Source organism: Aspergillus multicolor (genome assembly GCF_047715735.1).
Source record: "Aspergillus multicolor strain CBS 133.54 unplaced genomic scaffold BDW74scaffold_10, whole genome shotgun sequence".
Taxonomy (NCBI): domain Eukaryota; kingdom Fungi; phylum Ascomycota; class Eurotiomycetes; order Eurotiales; family Aspergillaceae; genus Aspergillus; species Aspergillus multicolor.
This window is the reverse complement of record NW_027395961.1, coordinates 16,719-35,609: the sequence shown is the minus strand read 5'-3', so window position 1 is coordinate 35,609 and position 18,891 is coordinate 16,719. Positions and strand designations below refer to the sequence as shown.

Sequence of the window (18,891 nt, the reverse complement as noted above, 5' to 3'; positions counted from 1 at the left end):
GACTGTCAACCCTAATCACGAACCACGATTAAACTGTTCCGAGTCACGACATATACACATAAAGATGAATTCAATGGTTATTGACGGCGACCATCACAACTTAGGATTTATGTCGTCCAGGGCTCCTACTTTCTGATACCCGATCAGGGTTAGACGGTTGAACAGTTGCAAGACCTGAACAGCATTAACCTCGACGGCAACTCCAACGCATTGGCCGGGTGTCCTTTCTCTTTCAGAGTTCTTGTGTAGTTCTTGTATCCCAATACAGTACAAATCCTAGAAAATTGCTAAACCAAACGCCGAAAATCCATGCAGCGCAACACATAATACCTAAACAATAACATCCTTATCCAGGACTTAACCTTGACATTCCATGAATCATCGTCACCCAGCTTGTCCTGCCACTAGACACATATTCACGCTAATTGAGCTTTGCCCCATTGTTTCTTGATACCTACGAGAAACGTTAGAGCGTTAGATATGAACAGCATACTTTTACATACTTTCGACGCAGTGCTGACATAGCACGTGAGAACGTTTGATTTGACCACATGCGGGGCAGGTGTTGAGGTTCTTGACGTCCTTCAAAGCCTTGCCAGCCATTTGCCTGTGTCGCTTCTTCATGTGGGACGTCTTCTTTTTAGGAACAGCTCGGAGAACAGATTCCCATATGTCTGATAGAATGCCAGGCACATTCAAAGCAAAAGCAGCCGGTCGGAGAATTGCGGAAAGGAATATCGAAGGCTGCGACGAGAGACCGATCGTAAGAGATCTCGATGGTACGGAAAACTGAGGTATCGTGCTGGAATAAAGCGATCGCAGAGCCATAATGACGTGACTGATGTTCGTTCAGGTATCCGCAAAGTTAATGCCGGTCAAGAGAAATTGGTTGACCAAGATGGTTGATCAAGAGGGTGCGAGGGGGGCGTGCTGCGATTACCGGAAATTGGCAAATTGAAGCTTTTCCTGACGCACCTGTGAGTAGTAGTTTGCTGGGTTTGGATCTGGAGAGACAGGCACTAAGCCCAACTAGGACTAGGACCCCCCTGAGTCGCGACAACAATTAAAGGGGTCTATCATGGCCGCTCTCTCCCTCTTAATCGATACCAGACCGGCTCTATTCTTGGGGTAAAGTCTCATATCTCTCGGGGGTTAGGTTCTCGCTGTGAGCTTTACTGCTACCCTTTCGTCTCCCATCTCTTTCCATCAAATACCTCCCATTGACCACCCATTGTTCCGGATCTTCTAATTCCCTTACACCACCATGGCCACTGCGAGCTCCCCCCAATCTGCGGTCTTTCCCCGAAGCCATGTCGGTTTTGACAGCATTACTTCTCAAATTGAACGGAAGCTGCTTAAGCGTGGCTTCCAGTTCAATGTTATGTGTGTTGGTGAGAAGCCATCGTCCTCTCCTGTTTGGTCAGATGTACTTGGTGCTAAGTCGATGAATAGGCCAGACTGGTCTTGGAAAATCCACATTAATCAACACCATATTTGCCTCGCATTTGATCGATTCTAAGGGTCGCCTGACCCCCAATGAACCCGTACGCTCGACTACGGAGATTCAAACTGTTTCCCACAGTAGGTGGTTGTTCCGTGCCGTCGACGGCTTGATTCTCTAACCACCAGATAGTCATTGAGGAGAATGGCGTCCGTCTTCGACTCAATATTGTCGACACGCCAGGATACGGTGACCAGGTTAACAATGACAGATGGTATCAGACTATACTTGTTACTTCTCTGCAATACAAGCGCTAATCTATTGCTAGCTGGGACCCAATCGTGAAGTACATCAAGGACCAGCACTCCGCGTACCTCCGCAAAGAGCTTACTGCGCAGCGTGACCGCTATATCCAAGATACTCGTATCCACTGCTGTTTGTTTTTCATTCAGCCTTCTGGCCATGCGTGAGTTTTGAAGAGACCTATTAGCATCCCCTAGGAAAGCAATAGAGCTAATGATATGATCACCCGTGGACAGTCTGAAACCCATTGATATTGTTGTTCTGAAGAAGCTGTCTGACGTCGTCAATGTCGTGCCTGTGATCGCCAAGGCCGATTCGCTGACCCTCGAAGAACGCCAGGCATTCAAAGAGCGGATCAAGGAGGAGTTTGCGTTCCACAACCTCAAAATGTATCCATATGATAATGATGAGCTTGACGACGAGGAGCGTGCTGTGAACGCTCGCATCAAGGTATGGATATCCGCGTTGCTCCCATGATGCCTTACCTAATGACCTACCAGGATATCATTCCCTTTGCAGTTGTCGGAAGTGAGAGGACTATTGTCGTGAACGGTCAACCCGTTCGTGGGCGCCAGAACCGCTGGGGTGTTATCAATGTGGAGGACGAGAGCCACTGCGAGTTTGTTTCCCTGCGGAATTTCCTTACTCGTACCCATCTCCAAGATCTCATCGAAACAACAAGCCAAATTCACTACGAGACCTTCCGTGCCAAGCAGCTTCTGGCACTGAAGGAGAGCAGCGCCGCAGGTGGCCATACTGGCGGCAGCCGGCCGATTAGCCCGTCCGCTGACAGGGAATTGAGCCGCAACTCACAGCGAGTCACGATGAATGGCTACTGATTAAGCGAGGAACATTGACGAACACACCATTATCCATCAATCACTGTCTCCTGGTACCGACCGATTTTGACAGGAGAATGACCGGAAAGACAGCCTTTGCAGAGATTCGCTTCGCTCCATTCTTTAGCCTCGGGCTCCATATCACTTCACCTCTTCCTTACCAGCATGCTATTACAGATATCCCCTTTTAACTCTAGGCTTTCAGTATATTTATTGTTATCCTTCTCCCATTGCATGGAGAATGGTTGGTTTACTCCAATCTCCTACGATTTCATTTTGCGTGTCCCGAAAAGAGAGCTAGCATGAGAGCGCTAGCATTCATCTCGTCAATCCATGTACTTAATTTCCTTAATGTTCAGGTTCAAGGGAAATATGTTTCTATAATCCGAGCGCTTTCTATACGCGGTAACTGAGTGCTAGCTCAACTAGGACCCTTAACCTTTCAGTGAAGGGATAGGGGCATACATGCCAGGGATATAAGCCCGCTTTTAAAAAAAAAGTCAACGCCGTGTTAGTTATGCCTCCAATCCGAACTTGCCGCCATCAACTATGTAATCCTTCAATTCCTGGTACGCAGTCTCCAAATCATCATTGACAACGATCCTGTCGTGTGCGCCAGGTTGTTTCGCGTACTCAAGTTCGTTCGTGGCCTGCATTAATCGTTTCTGCAGGCTCTCCTCCGTCTCCGTACCGCGACCACGTAACCTTCTCTCTAGCTCTTCAACAGATGGCGGCGCAAGAAATAGGAACCGCGCGTTCAAATCAGTCTTCTTCACCTGCTTCACGCCCTATTTGAATTAGGGGTAGATTCGTCAGTTGCTGACTGGTGGAATCCGCCGCAATTTTGCTTGCAGAGATTGAGAGCGACTGACCTCCATTTCAATGTCCAAAATGCATATCCGTTCCTTCGCTGCAATATCCTTCACAGCTTGCACGCTTGTTCCATAATGATTGCCACCAAATTGAGCATGTTCGATGAAGCCGTTTTTGCTGACCAGGTCGAGAAAGTCCTCCTTTGTTACGAAGTAGTATTCACGGGCGTGTTGCTCGCCAGGTCGAGGGACTCTCGTTGTGTCTGGCAGGTGTTAGCAGCTTGCGGGCGCTTGATTGCTGAACCCCGCCCCAGAGTTCAGGGTTACGGACGAGAAACTGAGAAGCCGAAGGTATTTGGATACTCCGCGAAAAGTCTCTTGAGTAGTGTTGATTTGCCAGTTCCAGAGGGCCCAGACACTACAACTGGACGATACCTTTGTACTAGAATTGTTTTGCTCACATTAATATAATGTTCAATGTTCAAAGGTGGAGAGGTAGTTCGAATTTCACGTTTCAGGAGCTTGTACCTGCACTAGTAGCCATTGTAGAAAGTATGATGTGTGGTAACGCTGCACGATGTGCAGCAAAAGATGACAATATTCCACGAACCTTAGAGAAGGAATGCATATACTAATAATTGAGGAGCAGGGTGTGCAACTCTTATGTTTTTCTTACGCAATCTGAGGCCATTGGGGCGGTAAGTGAAGTTGACCGCTTTTAGCGGAGGGAGGAGTATCGCAGAGTCGCAGACAGTGGAGACAAGGCTTAAGTAGACTAGAAATATATTATGCTGCTGTATAAGCCGTAATCAGAGGTGGTGCAAGTTAGTGTACATCTTCAGCTTCATTTCGTCACTGAATTAGTGTCATGGGATGAAGCCTTTGACTCTTGCTCAAGGAAGTTTGACCACAGTTCCGCTAGCGATTCCTTACTCGTTGTCCCATTGTCCATAAACTCGGTCGCCAAAGTCGGCGTACTAGGCGTACGATGCATAGGTGAACCAGGGACCCGAAGTCTAGAAGATGTCCCAGACGCGCCTGGACGGGCCAGACCGGCCTGCTCGCGTTGTTCTTGATAACGTCAGTGATAACTTCCAATGTAAACTCAGATAACGCCTACCGTCCGACCATCCTAGTAGAGCCGCAATGAGTTGTAGGATCTGGAACTTTTTTGGGTCTGATCGATCCAGCGCAAGGAAGTGTAGGAGGTGATTCGTCACTATATGTCTATTTGTACATTATTATCAGTACAGCGAGGAGCAGAAGGGCCCATGTCACTCAATGGTTATGCTCACCTATCAACGTTATCTTCAGGCTTCCCCTTTTTGAGAAATCGCAAAGCTTTTGTCAAGTGGTCATTCAACGTAACAGCTTCATGTCTAAGCTTGCCAATAAGAAGATTCTTCTCCTTGACTTCTTTCTCAAAGGGTCGCACTCTTTCGAGTTCTTGTTGGATATCCCGTAGACAGCCCCTCGCCTCTGATTCTTTTGACTTGGCCTCGCTTAGTGCTTGCTTGAGTTCCTCAAGCTGGGTATCGGAACTTTCTACGAGTTCACGAAGCTCTTGTTTGCGCGCTGCAATAAGTTAGCAGTTGTCAAAGCTGTGTAGTCTGGGGAACAAGAACTCACCGGCCTGTATTTCATGTAGAGCCCGTTGTAATCCATCAACGGTGGCTGCTTGCGAATCACGCTCGGCCGATGTTCTCTCGTATGCGTCCTTCACGGTAGTCAGTTGTTCCTCTAAATCTATGACTTTCTCCCCAAGATTCTCTCTGATTGAGCGCTCCTCCATGGCGAGTACCTCCCAATTGTGCATGGCCTCCTTTGCTTGCTCGAATTCAGACTGTAGATACGACTCTTGCTCCAAAAGGTCATCTTTTTCCCTTAGCCAATTCTGTTGAGACAAATTCGTACGTTCTCGTAATTCAGAAAGCTCCTGCGACATCCGTTGATTCTCCTCCGTCAGCTCCGAGACCTTGAACTCATATTGTTCTTTTGTGCTCGCAGTCAGTTCCTCCAACTCTTCTATCCTTGACCGCGCTTGAGAAATCTCCTCCTATGTCGTATTAGCGTATGATCAAAGGATGAAAATCACGCATTGTACATACGGCATCCTCCTTGAGACGTTCGCCAAGCTGCGATTTGATTGTATTGACCCGCTCGAGTAAACCACGGTACTGAGACTCCGCGTGTTCTTTTTTGCTTTCTGCATCATCCAGCTTGCTTTGTAAAGCCTGCATATCTATGTGGTGCTTCGACTGTATCTGTTCCAGAGATTTCCGCATATCGGTCACCTCAGCACGCAGCGAGTCTCGGTCCCTTACGAGGGCATCAAAGCGGTCTTTATATCGGAGAGCTTCCAAAATTGGTGATTTGGCTCTTGAATTATCGGTATCATTATCAGCATGTCCATCTTCGGTTGAAGTAGCGTCATTTTCTTTTCCATTTGCGGAAGCTTCCGGCTTGTGTTCTTCAGGGGTGTTCGGTAGTACGTCCTAGCTCTGAGACTTAGTTTTGAACAAGAAAATATAATTCCGTTGGCATGAATACATCGGTTCCCACCAGATCGTTTGAATCATCATTTGGGATGTTCACATTGATCGCATCGGGGTGGGCCTGGGCCTTGTTCTTCTTCTTGTTTTTTGATTTTCCCCCTAATCCCAATACTAGTTAGAGAGCATTGCTTTGAGATAAATCGAGCCAGCGACAAGTTTCTGGGGAGTATCATACCTTCCGGCATTTTCAAACACTTTTTTTCCGCAGCAACGAGTGGATTCTCTGGCGGCTGAGTAGTTTTATCTACTGGAAGTAACGGGGCTGGTGGCCATAGCTGTCAACATCACTAGCGTGGTTGGGAGCTCGCGGTGCCCAGAATTTCCGCTGACTGTACCAGCTCTCCGTCCGTCGCAGGTCAAACCATGGTCAAACCATGGATAGCCTTTCTTACAAGTACATATTTCGTCTGGACCTTCAATCATAAACCAGAACGGATTAATGAGCCGTAAAGCATTGATGGCTAGGAACAAGCTTGATTGCTTACCATGATTATCGCCGCTCCAACATGGGCTTGCTTCATGGCATGTGTCGAGGTCGGCACGAAAGCTTGCCAACATGAAACGACATGCTAAGACCAAGCGCACCAATAGTGGGTACACAGCGGAAGTCTGTTAGTCTCATAGCAAATGCGCGAGGTTGGGGACAGCATCCCCAGTAGAGCGTCGGAGCGAAACCATGACCTCAGGGTATCTAAAGCATGCGCAGATTTCCTGCAGCTACTACCTATCTAACGGCAGCCTCGAGAGGAGGATAGGGTTACATAGCCTCAGCCGTTATCGCGTCAAGAGTTCCACGGTTTGTTCGTTTGTTGACCGCTTATCGAACTATAAAAGTTTGGTGGGTAACTGGAGCAGAGCGTTTAGACTTCGGCTTGACGTCAAGGCCTTGGCCCCCGAGTGCTGGGAACGAACGGACTCGGCATGTCCATCAACCTATGGAAATAAATATATTCTGTATTTGTATGGTACCACTGGTAACGAACAGTGCAACAATAAGATGTTGTTCGGTGGATAGACAAGTCCGTCATGTACTGTAGTCTACCTAGGTAGCTTGCACTTGCAGGCAGAGAGATACCAAAATCAAATGTAATCGAACAATACATATGACAGTGAGACTAGTGAATAGTAGCGCGCTACGGAGAAGGACGCACTGCGCCCAACCTCAACGGCGTACTTTGGCTGCCACCCAAAGTACGACAACCGAGACGCCAAAGCCTCGACCTTGCCGAGCAGGTTTGATCCTTGAAGGCGGATTCTATTTAAGACGCCGTGATGCACCACTACTCATTATGCATAAATCGGTGAGAGGGCGGTTTGATACACCACATTAGCACGACATCCAATTGGAGTTTTACTATTCTAGACACAGTTCAATGCGCGCATGATTGGCCAAAACGCTCCTTTACATAAGTTCATATATGCGAGTCATTTTTGGCCATGGCCTATGACTCCCAGAGAGCGACTGAAGCTCCCCTGCTGCTCCACTTCGAGATGAGTAAGGGAGTTTGTCCGCGTCCTCCCATTAGCTGAGAAAAATAACACATTGTCTGATTCTTTTATACTTCCCTAGCTGATTCCTGATCCCCCCCAAAGAGCGAATCCGACCTATCCACGAGCTCAACAAACGGCCTGGACTGCAAGCGTTAGCGCCGCACCTGGAGGTGTGCCGTGCTACGATATAGGTATTCTCTGGGCATGCACAATCATATTAACAACAATCCGAACATATTATTTAGCAGGCCAGACAGCAGCATCAGCGTCATGGGCGGTAGCTCGTCTCAACCGGTTTCAACCTAGGAACCCACCAGTCCCTACTACTAGACCCAGCGAAGCTCAAACACCGGGTTGGATCTCCCAAAACACATGCAAAACCGTTACGCCAAGGAGGATACTTGGCCTTATTAAGGACGTTACGAGGCGCTGCTACAGCGGGTGAGCCCGTACGCAACCCCACCCGCCACATGGCCATTCACAGTCTGGCAGAGGCTCAGGTTCTGGAGGTCGCTCCTGTCATTTCCCGACATCTCCATTTTGGTCTGAAATCATAAGAGATATGGGTCAGATGGTGGTATACCTGTTTCTCACTCAGTTCTTTCATGTGGCAGCTGCTCCTGCACTTTGCATGACTTAAACGATAATTTGTGGACCCATCTTCGAGCAGCAAGCAGCAAGAAAAATTTCAAAAGCCTTCTCCAACCCCAGCAAAGGGTCAATGTCTTTTTTTTCTTTCTCTCATACCGCTGTGCTCCTGTAACGAAAGGACTCGATCCACGATTTGCCCACACCACCCCTGCTCCACCTTCCAGTGCATTAATTTGGCAAGGTCCGGGGCCTGCAAAGAACCATGCCCACCAGGTTTTCTCTTCAATTACTTTTACTTTTCCTTTCTTCTTCTTCTTCTTCTTCTTCTTCTTCTTCTTCTCTCTCGTCCTCATGATCTTCTACCTTCCTACAGGAAATCTGAGTTGTTCTTTTCTTGTTCAGCTGTATTATTACCGTTATTCTTGAGGCCATCGCAGCCCTACCAGATTATTGCAGCTCCACTATATATCCCTTTCTAAATGGCCAACCCAACGTCATCCGATGATGAACCCATTTACATGAGGGCTTTGAATGCCGCCAGGAACGGCGACAAAGGTGCCCTGGAAGGTCGAGATGGAGAGATCCTAGCAACAGCTCGCGACACATTATGGAGGAAAATCGAAGGAAATCCGAACTACCTGCTCACCCGGCATGAATTCGCATTGTTCAACTACTACCGACAATACTACGAAAAGAATGCGAAAAACAAAGAGATCGTCCGCAAAGCGGTTGCTCGGTTTTGGGACAATTATTCGGAAGGCCCGTCAAGATCTGGAACGGGCAAGTCATAGCACGATCTCCACCGTTGCAAATGCACGGCAACTCTTCGTCGCCTGCGCCATTATGGTCTAGCGGGTGGCCAGTTGGTCCTCTAACTGAAGATCGCGCCTGAAAGCGCGGATTCCTCGAAGATGCCCGGCTTCAAAAGAGCAGCGCCTGCACCCGAAAGGATTAAGAGTCGCTAAAAGGCATGTGCTTATAGCATCGCCATCCGACAGACTCTGGCAGTCTCAATTGATTTACTATGCACTCATCACGGGTTAATCACACTTCTACTACGCACTCGAGGTGTTTGGTCCTCTTCTCAGTTTGGTTGAACTCTTTGGGCGTCTTTGGCAAAACAGCGGGTCTATGCTGTAAACTGGAAGGAGTCCTGGTTCTTTTATCTCCTTCTTTTGTTTCATTTTCGGACTCCACTAATGTATCCTATACCATTATTGCCATTCCAATCATCTTGGCTACTCGCAGTCCGAGCAGGGTAAGAATTCGGCACTATGCTTGGTTCAGCTTTTTGTATACCTAGGCGATAGCTGTCGTGGACGGGCTCCGTCAGAGCTTCATCGCAGGTCTCTTCAAGGCCTTTTTTTTCCACTTCTGATGATATGTGTTCTATGAGGAAAATAATTCAAGTAGAGCGCTAGCCTTAGGGGAGTCGAAGCTGCGTTTGTGTGCCGGAAGAGATGAATTAGATACCCTTCGGCACAGAAATAATATGGCAAAATGGATGCTACGGAGTACTAAACTATCCTTTGCCGCTTTGGCCCTGAAGAACGAAGATGTAATATTTTTCCTGGCAGCTGTGTGCACAGAGGACGCGCTACTACGCACTATATTGATGCGATCTTGGGGAGCTTAAGACGTCATACTACCCAGCTCCTGCGGCCGAGGTTGAATTGGCTAGGCCCAACAGTTCAAACCAATTTCGGACGCTTTGAGCGGAGCTCGACCGACAGACGTAGACTACTATAATCATAATAGTCGATCGGAGGATTAGATGTTCGTGTGTATCTACAGCTTGGTTGGGTGTTCTTGGAGTCGTCATTTCTAGCGCTTCGAGCTCATAGATAGTGGGCGAGCCATGTCTGATACAATAATTACGCATTATAGCCTATATAAAAGAAGGCTGCGAAGCTCTGGAGCCAAGGTTTATTACCCGCGATTACTGTCCATAACAAGCCCCGTAATAATGCGCACTACAGGGGCCGGATCGGAATTATTAGTATAAACTATAGTGTACAATCTCTATTATTGTCTATAATATAATAATAAAATATTTTGAATGTCGCTGGTCTCCGTCTATTTATTGGCTCCGGCCTCGCTACCCATCACTGGGTTATGCGTCTCTGCGATCACGTCTGCTGGAGCTTCTGCGAAGGAGGTTAGTAATTACATCTAGCTACCGGCAACGATGGTTCAGGGCACATATCTGTACTCACCAGTTCTTGTAAACGCTCCCCTCTCACTAGCAAGCAACTGTTGAATCTTGCCACCCTCAACCTGATCTCTGGTCACACTAAGGAGGTCTGGGGCCAGACCCATCGATGCCAGAAATTGCACACTATCTTTCCACTCGACCTCTTTCCTGTTCTTATCCCACTGCAGCTCCTCGCCCATCAAGTCTATTACTGTGGGAAGCGCTTCGAGGGCAGCCTGGGCGTTGAGGAAGGCCAAACGGGTTCTCCGGGCAATTACATCAACTGCAGTTTGTGCGTACTCGTGGCGAACGGCAAACCGGACTTCACCGTCAACGAAAGGATAGAGGGCTGAGATGCGTTGTCCGCGGACAGGGAAGCGTGTCTCGGTCGGGGATGACAGTGCTGCTACCTGCCAGGCGCGATCTCCGTATGACGTGGTTAGGTGCCTGGCGACATCGGTCTCAAGACCGTAATGTTGAATGAGGTTGATGAAAAGAGTTTTGGACCAGCCGTGAGCTCCAATCAGGCGAACCTGATGAGTTTGGCATGAGCCATCGAGCGAAGCGTGGTCAGCGACCAAGCCGCGTCCACCCACTCCACTGATATCCGGAGCATCATGCATCTCACGGGGCTTGAGCTTAAATTCCTTGATCGCCTCATCCACAGCCTCTTCAGCCATCTGGCGGTACGTTGTCCACTTGCCTCCGGCGCAGGTCAACAACCCCGAAGGAGAAACGCTGATGAGGTGGTTGCGGACTAGAGCTTGCGAGCTCTTCACCTTAGGGTCCCGCACCAATGGTCTAATTCCAGACCAGGCAGCGAGTACATCAGACCGGTCAACGTTGATGTCAGGGGCCAGGTAACCTCTGATTTCCTTGAGAATCCAGTTGATATCCTGCTCAGACGGTTGAGGTTGGCGCGTAATTTCCGTTGGAGCATCTGTAGTTCCAGCAATGGTGTTTCCTTGCCAGGGAAGGAAGAAAATGACACGGCCGTCAGAGGTGGACGGGTCGATAAGACCCATGTTCGAAGGGCTGTAGTAACCGGGCAAAATAACGTGAACACCCGAACTGGGCGCCACAATCTCCTTAACGTCGGGCTCGTCCATTTTTCGTATAGAATCGGTGAAAGGACCAGTGGCGTTGATGATACCTCTCGCCCTGATAGGAATCTCCTCTGCTTGCTGACCATTCTTGTCGGGAATGCAATCCCTAAGCCTAGCACCGTTCAATTTCCCCGAGGCATCCTTTGTGAGGCCCGTGACCTCCATATGGTTTACAACAGTGCTACCATACAGTGCTGCCGTCATTGCAAGTGAAACGTTCATTCGCGAGTCATTGTGAGCACCATCTACAATATTAGCGCATCTAACACACTTCCCGATGATCTGGGGAGCACATACCGTAGTATACCATGGCGCCGAGGACGTTATCCTTTCGAAGCATGGGAAATGCTTCGATGGCCTTACTCTTGGGCAAAAAGTAGGAGCTCTCGATTCCCTCCGAGCCGGCCAACCAATCATAGCATTTCGTACCAGCCCAGAAGTATGGAACCTGCCACCACTTCTGCACTGGTACCATGATCGGGAGCCAACTCGAAAGATGAGGAGCGGTATTCAAGAAGTACTTCCGCTCCCTCAGGGCTTCTTTCACCAATTTGTACCTGATGACAAAATCCGACATGTTAGTTCCGATCGCGCTCTTGAAGGACAAAAGTGCAGACAAACTGACTGATTATAGTCTAATTCCCACACGGCCTTTTCCAGGTAGCGTACGCCGCCATGAACAAGCTTGGTGCTCTTACTGCTTGTTCCAGCACTGAAGTCATCTCGTTCCACCACTGCAACCTTCAGTCCACGAGTCGCCGCATCAAGTGCAATTCCTGATCCTGTTGCGCCTCCGCCGATAACGAGGAGATCATACACATCTGCATCGTCGCCGGAAGAACTGCGCTTGAGTTCCTGAATTTGCTCCAAGCGTGACTTGATTTTAGGAAAGCTAGGAGGCACAAGTTTTCCTTCATGATAACCCGGCGGCGGAACCGCAGGAGCTTCGAGACCGGGAATGTTGCGGGGACGAATAGAGAAATAGAGAGCGCCTGCGCCCACGGTTGTGACTGCAGCCGTACCATAGAGGAGAGGTCGCAGTATCCTGCGAGTATTCCGGGATGCCATGTTGCAAAAGTATATGTAGGATCGAAAGTCGACAACTCAGACGTATTTATCCGCAGTTAACGTTGCAATATAACCGATGCGGTGACGGCTGCGCGATTGGAAAATACGAAAGCTGTTAGGCTTCTCTGACAAAGGTTCGCGCGCGCGGATTATATCTCAAGAGATTCAAACTAAGCATGTCAGAATATCGCTTGCACGAGAGCCAAGGGATGACCAGCGATTGGAGAGGGAGAAATTGGCGGAGTTGGGTTATCCATACCTGGACGGACGAGGTTATCCGGGCGCCGGACAGGGAGAACGGAGAAGGGATAGTAAGCGACTAATATTGAGGAAGTGAGATAACTAAGAAGAAATAATAACCTGAGAAGGCGTTGTAGGAGAATATGAAGAGGGAGGTAGGGGAAGGCTGGCTGTCACGGTGGAAATGACCGGGTAACCTTCCATTCTCTTATACTGCGTCATGACGTTTTCCGAGCAATGTACCGCGTAAACACTATCCGGTTGGCCTTTTCAGTCTGCCAAGTTCCAGCAGTTCGAGCAACCTGCAACTTTATTGGAGCACAATTGCAAGTGGAGCGATGACGGCTTCGCAGCGTAAAGCCAGATTGTCCCACCAATCAACCGCTCGGCAGCCAGCAGACAAGACAATCGGACCTCCATGTGACCAGCAAAGGATTTTTGGCGCTAAAGGCCGGATTCCAGAGGCCGGTATCCAGGAACATCTGGGCGATCGCAGTTAAAGATTTCGGAGGACAAGCCATCCCGTGACCAGTCCGGCCCGTTCAAAACGGCAGGTGTGTCGAGGCATCTCCCTGCCGTCGGAGTCGAGACTCGACTTTTCACCCGAAATCCTGAACTGGCCCAACTGGGGCTTGGGAGAACGCAGATGATCTGCCAAGCGCGCAGCCTGGTCCTGATTTATTGAGACTTAGACCCACCGACTATATTCTTGGAAGCTACTCCGTATGATGTTATCATCCACCGAGTAACAATAATGTCTGTTCACGGGTTCTGCTTTGATATCTCCCCTTTGTTACATGGAGCATCTCCTGAGGGACCTATGCGAATCGCACAATCATCACGATGGTGACCTTATGTTCGAGGTGACTGTCCTTTAGCAACTCAATGGGGCATGCTGTGACGCACTTCAGCAAAGCCATCCAGACTTTCTAAGGACGATCTCCAGGAACCTCGTCTGTTGCCCCATTTCAGCAACGCGCGTATGCTGTATTGCTCCCGAGGCACAAGCAGACACTCGTCTCTCCAATGACTGGTTCGGGCTCGTGGACTACTCTACCTACATCATGGACATGCCCGGCGAAATGGCTTCTCACCGAACTTGTGATATGAATGTGGACATTGCTCCTAGACTAGACATATGTGCGTTGTGATTCCACTGTAGCAATCCTATCCGCATGTCCCTATCTAATTGGGTATCTTTGAAACCACTGCCATATTATGTTATTGACTCAATCTGTAGGGTTAATTAAGCGGACTGCACGATTCTAGGAGGCACTTGTCTCAACGGTTCTCCCGGTTTCCCTGGCAAGCTTCTCCCTCAGTCAGCCCTCGTTGCGCAGAACCATTGCAAAGAAAGATTCGACAACTTGAGCGCTGGCTACAATGCTCTTTCAAAGGCTTGGTCTTATACTCCGTAGAGAAGCCTGGCATTCGGAAACGCATGATATCGATCAAACATGGAATTGTACCGTTCTAGCCATTCAATATGCGGAATCGTTCCGTGTGCGGAACGACCTCGGTTGCTCTTAGCAAGCGAACCGTGGCCATGGCGAATCATGCAGCCCGTATCTACAATGCTACTACTCCGAACCTGTTACCCCAGGTCCCCTCATGAAATTGCGGGGTGGAGCTAGACGCCTTGAAGTCTTCTCGCAGCTCTTCGTGTGACGGAAATGTTCCTACCACAGCGGCGGAGCTGGTAAAACCTCATAGCCCGAAGTGAGACAGGAGTATCCTATATGAACAAGGAATCTCGCTAGCTATGTTACCCCTTTCGTATACAACAAGCTCTGAGGCATCTTTGGAAGACCTACAACAACATGGCTATCACGGAAGCGTTATTGCTTATCAACAGCAAAGCAAGCGAACATCCCCTGCAAACATTAGCCTTCCTTTCTTTCGTTGTCCCTATTCTCTATGTCTTTATCAATGAATTTATTCGGGCTTCGGCTCGTATCCCTGGCTTTAAGGGCCCTAAAGGGTTGCCTCTGATAGGTAATCTCGCGCAAATTCGGAAAAATGCGGCCGAACAATATCGCATCTGGTCCAAGTCATATGGACCAGTTTATCAGATCCAGCTAGGAAATATCCCCATTATGGTGGTCAACTCTGCTGCAGCTGCGAAGGTTCTTTTCGGCCATAACGCGCAAGCTTTAAGTTCCAGGCCTGAGTTTTATACTTTTCATAAGGTTAGTGGACTCCAACCATGGTACTTTTCTTGATTTTTGTATGCACTGTGCTCACAAGGTGATATAGATTGTCTCTAATACAGCTGGTACAACAATTGGTACTTCGCCTTATAGCGAGTCGCTGAAGCGGCGCAGAAAGGGTGCAGCGTCAGCTCTCAACCGCCCGTCCGTCGAATCATATGTGTACCATCTGGATGTTGAGTCTAAATCGTTCGTGGCGGAGCTCTACAAGTACGGAAACGGTGGGAAAACACCCGTGGACCCCATGGCTATGATTCAACGGCTTAGCTTGAGCCTTGCCCTTACTTTGAATTGGGGGGTGCGTGTAGCATCTCAAGAGGAAGAGCTTTTCGAGGAGATTACCGAAGTCGAGGAGGAGATTAGCAGGTTCAGAAGCACGACGGGTAATCTGCAGGATTATATTCCGCTTCTACGCCTGAATCCTTTCAACACCAACTCTCACAAGGCAAAGGAAATGAGAGACCGGCGTGACAAGTATCTCAATTCGCTTAACCGGGACCTTGATGATCGGATGGAGAAGGGTACTCATAAACCTTGCATTCAAGCCAACGTTATCCTTGACAAGGATGCTAGATTGAACTCAGAGGAGCTCACCTCTATCAGTCTGACCATGCTATCGGGCGGCTTGGATACCGTTACAACGCTAGTTGCGTGGAGTATTTCTTTACTTTCTCAGCGCCCTGACGTTCAAGACAAGGCAGCAAAGGCTATCCAGGCAATGTATGGCGAAGATGAACCGCTGTGTGACTCTAGTGACGACCAAAAATGCGCTTATATTGTGGCCCTGGTCAGGGAATGTCTCAGGTCAATATTGCCTTTTCCCACAGTCGTCGCGTTTGCGTAAGGATCATAACTAATACATCTCTACAGATACTATACCGTGCTGCGCCTAGCACTGCCACGCACCTCTATCAGAGATATAACTTATGACGGCAAACTAATTCCCAAGGGAACCGTGTTTTTCCTCAATTCATGGGCCTGTAACATGGGTACGTCACCTTTGTCCTTCTGTTACTTGTTTATCATGCGGTATCACGTGTCATACCTAATTCGCGCTTTGATTCAGATCCGGAAGTATGGAGTGATCCAGATGAGTTCAGGCCAGAGCGATGGTTCGAGCAGCCAGATGCTCCCATGTTCACTTATGGTACGGGTTACCGCATGTGTGCTGGCTCACTTCTCGCCAATAGGGAGCTGTACCTCGTGTTTATACGCACTTTGAACAGCTTCCGCATCGAACCGACTAATGAGAGGATAGACTGTCATCCTGTGAAGGGGAACTCTGACCCGACAAGCTTGGTGGCGATACCGAAGAAGTACAAGGTGAAGTTCGTTCCAAAGAATAAAGATTCGCTGATCAAAGCTTTGGCTTGAGATAACCCGGGTAGAGTGCTCATCCTGGTTTCGGCTTAAGCTTGGCTCGTGGTTCGTTCCTAGAGGAACAATCATTAAAATATACGATAAGGAGCTACGTGTTTTGTCTTACTTGTCGGAGAGAATGCAGACGATATATAGAGTGCCATTCTATAGCTAGACTCTATGCCTATGGCATCATCGTCTCAACCAATACCGTGCATTATCCCTGCCAGTAGACTCGAAAGGTTGATTGAGAATGTCATGCTTGTGCCAGTGTCATTATAATATACAATGGGGTTCCTGAACACCGTGCCATCCGAGCCTGACACCAAAAGAATCAGACTCATCGAGTCTCAAGTCAATGCAATGAAGTGAAGTAGAAATCAGAATGCTTGCAGAAAAGAGATAGTACGTTGCCAATGTAAACATGTCGCTGAAGATGCAGTAGATTTTGCGCTACTCCTCGCCTTGTCGGGAGATTATACAGCTCTCCCATAAGTGAAAGCAGTCTTCCTTTACTCCCCCTTCCTTCTTGAACACACCTTGTTCTAGTTGGCGCCATGCCAGTAGATCATATCGAGACTTGTGGAAGCGAAGCAGCGGATGCATGTCTCAGGCGAAGCAAGAATTATGGGTTCGGAAATAGGGTATATCGCGATATAGACATAGGGAACCACTGGGTCACGGCGGACGGTCTAGGATTGAGTCGAAGATGTAAAGTTGAAAGTTTCGTTGAAGTATTATAATGTGGAGTATAGTCGACAAGTCCAAGTCTTATGATGTTAACCGTCTTTTGAGATCACGGACATGATCAAAAGAACTCGCGTAATCACGCAATTCGGTCTGGGACTGCGATGATATTGGGAATCCTTGTGATGAATAACTTCGGAGGGACGATAATGAGGTCTGTGATGAGGATGGTGACAGTGTCTTCTGATAATGCGGTCGATATGAATTCCAGGACGATGTTCGAGTCGTGTTGGGAGCCGGCTTGGCCATGGCCCCGCGCCCTGCTGGACTAGGGCTTGGTTTGGGTGCCTCTTTAGAATCTCGTGTATGGGTAGACGTCATTTCACGCGAGACATCGAGTTCCGCCAGTCTGCACGACTGAGAGCAGTATGGCTCCCCCAGGGTCTGACGATCACAGACCAGGCAAAAGTCAAGGGACCATTCGGTAGTCATGATTGAATTTCTGCTGGATGGAACAATGCGGTTAACTACCTGCCCAGGGCGTTGGGCGCAATAAGAGCGATGGAGATATCTCTCGGACGGTAGCTGAGCGAATGGCTAGAGAGAAGGCCAGAGACCTGATAGATATCCCATGTATCGGCAACAGCGATTTAGGGGATAACAGTTGTTGAACTGAGGCGGAATGTGGGAGGTAAGTAAAACCAAGTCCAGGGCGAACTTTCGGTTCCAATATGATGAGGAGATATCACACAATCCAGGGAAGATATTGCTCAGAGGTTGGAAGATTATGTGTCCAGAAAATGTAGTCACCTCATAGTAAGCAAGTCGAGTATCATCCTGACAGAGATACCACCCGAGACGATTGCCCTGTATGAAGCAGGATGAACAGAGACGCGGGACGCGAGAAACAAGCAGTCGAGGACAAAAAAAAATGGGTGCTTACGGTTAAGAGTGGAAGATTTGGCAGACCGAAGGGGTATGCGATATTCAAATATCACAGAGAGATTTTCGACCTTGGGGGAAGCTGAGAGAAAAGGCGCTATGATGGATGGAAGTGGATACCGATTAGTCCCAATGCATGATGCATGGACACCTGTACTACGACGCATGCGTTCTAGTACTATAGATTTCTTGATTGGCATTATCGCCTAAGGTAGGTACTCAATCCTCATTGCCCAGAGAGTCAATGCTGATTATTTGGCGCCTATCGTTCCATCTGCGGCTGTCCTTTTGCCGTGGCTATAGTGGAGAATGCGAGAGGGGTAGCCTTGAAGTGGGCTCTATGCTAAGCCTCTGTGGGACTAGTACAGTTAGTACTTCAAACCTTGCTGAAGTTCCTGTGGACCTGTGCAGCTACTTGAGTGGAACCGGGGTCCCAGCAGCCACTCAAAGCCCGTTACGCCCTGCGCCATATCCCCGGAGTTGCTGGCACTGCAAACTTTGAGAACTTTGGAGGTTTGGCAATGGCAAATGACCCAGGTGGCAGGATCGGGCAAAGTGACCTTGGACTATTCCCAAGGCATTATTATTGCTGCGGAGCAAACGGTTAATACTGCTGGATAAGGCATACTGGGCCTACATGTCTACATACAGACAGCAAGCAGTGCTGGCCAGCCTGACCAGCCTGGCAGCCACAGATTCGCACAGACCTCTGCAGATAAGTGACTGTGTATCAGGCTATCAGCACAAAGACCAGCTTAATATTGCCTTAAGCCGCCCCAGCCGCCACCCGTGACCCAAGTTCGACATTGGATTGTGGGGATTAGCCGACGGGTGATGCGCGCTCAGCGGGTGGGCCCTTACCTACCCTAACCAAACCACATTAATATTATTATTACTAGGCGGCCTAGGACTCGGGAGCAGGACCAGGTCCCGCAGTGATGCCACTTCAATGGGTGATTATTTCTACTATGTGGCAGGGTGAGCAGCAGGTGCCTGTTTCTGACTCTCTGCGCCTACATACAAAGTCTAATCACTGTGGCGTAGAATTAGAAG

General features: G+C 48.8%; 7 protein-coding genes across 7 annotated transcripts; 3 read left to right on the top strand and 4 right to left on the bottom strand.

Moving 5' to 3' along the window:
- Positions 1 to 207: 207 nt before the first annotated feature.
- On the bottom strand, positions 208 to 960 carry BDW74DRAFT_11544 (bL32 family ribosomal protein). Its single transcript, XM_073721896.1, has 2 exons — positions 504 to 960; positions 208 to 454 (listed from the first exon to the last, which is right to left on the bottom strand). Exons 1-2 carry the CDS (start codon positions 826 to 828, stop codon positions 417 to 419), a joined length of 363 nt encoding a protein of 120 aa, XP_073584410.1. The 5' UTR covers positions 829 to 960; the 3' UTR covers positions 208 to 416.
- Positions 961 to 1,264: 304 nt separating this feature from the next.
- aspD (septin aspD) lies at positions 1,265 to 2,583 on the top strand (the record flags this gene model as incomplete). Its single annotated transcript, XM_073726692.1, has 6 exons — positions 1,265 to 1,391; positions 1,453 to 1,581; positions 1,634 to 1,715; positions 1,770 to 1,907; positions 1,981 to 2,194; positions 2,245 to 2,583. 6 exons carry the CDS (start codon positions 1,265 to 1,267, stop codon positions 2,581 to 2,583), a joined length of 1,029 nt encoding a protein of 342 aa, XP_073584409.1.
- Positions 2,584 to 4,176: 1,593 nt separating this feature from the next.
- Positions 4,177 to 5,477, bottom strand: BDW74DRAFT_11483 (putative Golgi matrix protein). Its single transcript, XM_073721873.1, has 4 exons — positions 5,025 to 5,477; positions 4,691 to 4,970; positions 4,516 to 4,622; positions 4,177 to 4,466 (listed from the first exon to the last, which is right to left on the bottom strand). Exons 1-4 carry the CDS (start codon positions 5,338 to 5,340, stop codon positions 4,240 to 4,242), a joined length of 930 nt encoding a protein of 309 aa, XP_073584408.1. The 5' UTR covers positions 5,341 to 5,477; the 3' UTR covers positions 4,177 to 4,239.
- A 2,858-nt stretch (positions 5,478 to 8,335) lies between these two features.
- Positions 8,336 to 9,547, top strand: BDW74DRAFT_151780 (uncharacterized protein). The gene has a single exon (XM_073724254.1). The coding sequence runs from the start codon at positions 8,512 to 8,514 to the stop codon at positions 8,821 to 8,823; it is 312 nt and encodes a 103-aa protein (XP_073584407.1). The 5' UTR covers positions 8,336 to 8,511; the 3' UTR covers positions 8,824 to 9,547.
- Positions 9,548 to 10,039: 492 nt separating this feature from the next.
- BDW74DRAFT_151778 (glycerol-3-phosphate dehydrogenase GUT2) lies at positions 10,040 to 12,807 on the bottom strand. The gene is made up of 4 exons (XM_073724253.1): positions 11,958 to 12,807; positions 11,630 to 11,889; positions 10,249 to 11,577; positions 10,040 to 10,179 (listed from the first exon to the last, which is right to left on the bottom strand). Exons 1-4 carry the CDS (start codon positions 12,398 to 12,400, stop codon positions 10,109 to 10,111), a joined length of 2,103 nt encoding a protein of 700 aa, XP_073584406.1. The 5' UTR covers positions 12,401 to 12,807; the 3' UTR covers positions 10,040 to 10,108.
- Positions 12,808 to 14,367: 1,560 nt separating this feature from the next.
- On the top strand, positions 14,368 to 16,394 carry BDW74DRAFT_11437 (cytochrome P450). The gene is made up of 4 exons (XM_073721865.1): positions 14,368 to 14,829; positions 14,897 to 15,654; positions 15,721 to 15,839; positions 15,917 to 16,394. The coding sequence occupies exons 1-4, from the start codon at positions 14,461 to 14,463 to the stop codon at positions 16,222 to 16,224; spliced, it is 1,554 nt and encodes a 517-aa protein (XP_073584405.1). The 5' UTR covers positions 14,368 to 14,460; the 3' UTR covers positions 16,225 to 16,394.
- Positions 16,395 to 16,874: 480 nt separating this feature from the next.
- Positions 16,875 to 17,879, bottom strand: BDW74DRAFT_11423 (uncharacterized protein). The gene is made up of 2 exons (XM_073721863.1): positions 17,840 to 17,879; positions 16,875 to 17,568 (listed from the first exon to the last, which is right to left on the bottom strand). The coding sequence occupies exon 2, from the start codon at positions 17,386 to 17,388 to the stop codon at positions 16,981 to 16,983; it is 408 nt and encodes a 135-aa protein (XP_073584404.1). The 5' UTR covers positions 17,389 to 17,568; positions 17,840 to 17,879; the 3' UTR covers positions 16,875 to 16,980.
- Between the last annotated feature and the right edge of the window lie 1,012 nt (positions 17,880 to 18,891).